We start from the raw sequence: 3,575 nt of genomic DNA, 5'->3' as shown, positions 1-3,575 counted from the left end.
CCTCCCTCTCCTCCCCCTCCTCCCCCTCCTCCTCCTTCTCCTCCTTCTTTTGAGACAGTCTTGCTATGTAACTCAGGCTGGCCTCTTACTCAAACAATCCTCCTATTCAGTTTCCCGAGGCTGGCATACACCACCCTGCTTTACAATTTTTTTTATCACCTTCTCTTAATACATTTTGTCTTTCCTCAGACAATTCATTGCTTCCAAAAGTATGTTCACATGTGTGTGCATGTGTGTGTATATGTTCATGTGTACCATTCAATCATCATCTTTGTATGTTTTCTGCATACAGAAAACCACTGCTCTACCATACTCCCATGTAACCTCCCATATTTTCGATGTTGAAGCCCACACCCTCTTCCCTTCCCTCACCAGCTCCTTGTCTACACTACTCTGAATTATGGTCATATTTGGTCATGTTCATTAGAAAGTGGGCCCCTTTCTCCTGCAGGAAAGTCTGCATCTTGGGAGTTTGAATGCTCTTCAAGCAGCAGAACAGAGCTTTGCTGCACACATATCACTGACCAAGAAATTTAAACAGAAAAGCCATCTAGGAAAATCTAAGTTTTCTATGATGACCAGTTTCAAAGAAGCTAGAAAATGACATGTGACCCCAATATTTGAATCCTACTTGGCATAAACATTTAAAGAAGCCAACGAGATCTCAAAGCTAAGCATTAAACCAGTACTATGTACCAAGTAAGGGGAGTACATGAGATGTAAATGGTTAGGGAGCTACATTTTATAACCACTACAGATGGCATAAGGGAAGAAAACTGATTTCATGTATAATGAAAGCACAGCTCCTGCTGTCTTTACTTGTGTAGACAAGTACAGTGGCCCCAATCACACACTGTATAAGCACAAATTTTGTCATGGAGTACTGCATGTCAAAGATGGGGACTATCATTCGCTCACTGTTCCTGCTGCACACACCCTCTCCACATCAATGCAACTCACGCTGTAGTTTTACAGATGCCTCCTCTTAAGTGAATGGTCCCAGATCACATAATAAAATCACCACACTCTCACTGCGTATCCTTTCATTTAAAACTATTTCCCCTTGTTCTTGGCGAATGGGAATAGAGGGTCATATCACTCCATGTGTGTAACATCCATAGATCTTAAAGCCTTTCATAGTAATTGACTATATCTCAGCTTCAAGAGCCAATGGAACTTGCTTTTTCATGCTTCTAGAACACAGCCGTTCAGTTTTGATCTCCACTAATAGGTACACTGAGGGCAGGCACAAGCCATCTCTCCCGATCGTACGACAGCATCAAATATTTACAATGACGAGATAGCAAGGATTAAAAGTTCACTCCGACTTACTGTTAGTGCGACTTCATAGTCTCCAGAAGCCAAGTGGGCCACACCCAGGTAGTAAGAAGCTTCCCCTTCCATGCTTCTGTCATTGCCTGAGTGAGGATGTAGAACGGTCACCATGGCATTCTGGGGATGGGCTCATCAGCTAAGGCAATAGCCAGTCACTCTTTAACAACGTACACAACTAAAAAGGATCCTGTAACGATTAAAAGACAAGCGCTCTCTCTCTCTCTCTCTCTCTCTCTCTCTCTCTGTCTCTGTCTATATGTATTTTTTGTGTGCATACACACATGCATGCATGAGATTTAACTAAAATTTATCCTAATCTCAAATGATAGGTTAAGATACTTTAGCAATATAATTATAGGGAGTTTCCTCTATACACACAGCACAGTGAGTGCACATGTTCCACAAGTCATAGAATGTTTACATTAGTCTGGCAAATGTAGATCTACAGTTATCTAGCATGTCTGTAACAGCTTACACAAAACAATGAGCAACAGGTAACAGCTTAACTGCATGTACACACTTGCCACCACCCATGTTTCTGACAGGGCACACAATTAACAAATTATATATATGTTTATACAATAATGCTATCAAAGACCCAGTGTGCAACAGTATGGTCAGTTGCACCTCATTATGCAGGAGTGGCCACTCACCAAAGAGGAGGCAAGAAAGGTAAATTTACCCATCATGTCACACTTGAAGTAGCTTGAACAGGCAGGGAGCACAAGCATCAGTTCTAAGAACTTGTAGGCTGATGTCATCCCTCAGCATTGGGGTGCTCCCGTGGGAGTCATCCCTCAGCATTGGGGTGCTCCCATGGGAGTCATCCCTGGCACACTGCATAAATAAGTGAATGAGTAAGTCAGCATCAGCTGGCCTTTAGACATGGCAACTTCTGCTTGTTCACTGGGACTGACTTGTAGCAAAGTGAAAACAATAGAGCAACAAGAAAACATCAGTAACAACAAAAATGGACATTATACCGAAATGCTGGTATGGTTAGAATGGAATGGTGGATGGGTCAATGGGATGGAGTCAGAAAGTGGGCTAGTTTGGTGAGACATGGTGAGAAGTGTTCTGGAGGACACAGCAAGGTAAAGGGAGCATGGGGCAGTGAGGGCAAGAGGGCAAGGCAAGTTTTGGTTGCTAATGGGTTTGTTAGGAAGATGCCACTGAGAAGGAGCAGCCATGATCAAGTGGAATTAGCAGTGTGGAGCAGAAACAACTGGGGACCTCACTGCTATGTGAAAATTAAGCACACAGCTGAGTAACCACTACGGGGCAAAAGAAAAGAAACCACGGGGTGAAAACACAGTACAGAATGTGGTGAGAGGAACAAAACACAACCAACAGAAGGGGAAGTCACGGAACTCAAGGCAGCAAGTCAAGGCACGAGCCAGAGGCAGGAGCCAGAGGCAGGAGCTGAGGCAGAGACCATGGAAGAGCACTGCTTACTGGCTTATTCCAGTGGCCTCATCAGTTTTCCTTCTTACACCATCCAGGACAACCTGTCCATAGAGAACTGGGCCCTCCCACACCAATCATCAATCAAGAAACTGCTCCACAGAATTGTCTCCAGGCAAATATGATGGGAGGAATTTTTCAGGTGATGGTCTCTCTTCCAAGACATCCCATGTTAACAAGAGCATCAGAACCTAGTCGGCATAATGGCCATATGTGTCTATACCAAAACATAAGGAAGATGTTTTCCTGACTAGCCAAAGAAGATTGACAGAAACAACGAAAAGAGAGGCCAGAGTGGAAATTTAAGAGCAAAGAAAGGCAACAGAGGGGCTGGAGAGATGGCTCAATGGTTAAGAGCAAGACTGTTCTTCCAAAGGTCCTGAGTTCAAATCTCAGCAACCACATGGTGGCTCACAGCCATCTGTAATAATGTCTGATGCCCTCTTCTGGGGTGTCTGAAGACAGCTACGGTGTACTTACATATAATAAATAAATAAATCTTAAAAAAAAAGAAAGGCAACAGAGGAAATTAATCAATCAAACCACCAATCATGAAGTTAACAAAACTTTAACCACACTGACAATGGATGAAAAGAAGAAACACTCAAATGCTTACATTGGAATCAGGAATGAAAGTGGAAATGACTACAGACCTTGATTGTAAGATTGTGAATATGTTTATACTATCAAATTACATAAACTAAAATTAAAATATCCCAGGAAGATACAAACACTGACATTAACTGAAGAAGGAGGAGAGAGGAGGAGGAGGAGGA

General features: G+C 42.9%; 1 protein-coding gene across 1 annotated transcript in view; it reads right to left on the bottom strand.

The window, feature by feature from the left end:
- The window catches only part of Ttc29 (tetratricopeptide repeat domain 29), a 185,723-nt gene that overhangs the window by 112,387 nt on the left and 69,761 nt on the right, over positions 1 to 3,575 (bottom strand). The window contains exon 9 of the mRNA XM_021220729.1: positions 1,333 to 1,418. Within this exon, the coding sequence (XP_021076388.1) occupies positions 1,333 to 1,418 (86 nt within the window). The remainder of the gene's footprint in view (positions 1 to 1,332; positions 1,419 to 3,575) is intronic.

The sequence above is a fragment of the Mus pahari genome, chromosome 20 (genome assembly GCF_900095145.1).
Source record: "Mus pahari chromosome 20, PAHARI_EIJ_v1.1, whole genome shotgun sequence".
In the NCBI taxonomy this organism is placed as follows: Eukaryota; Metazoa; Chordata; class Mammalia; order Rodentia; family Muridae; genus Mus; species Mus pahari.
This window is presented reverse-complemented; position numbering and strand designations above follow the sequence as displayed.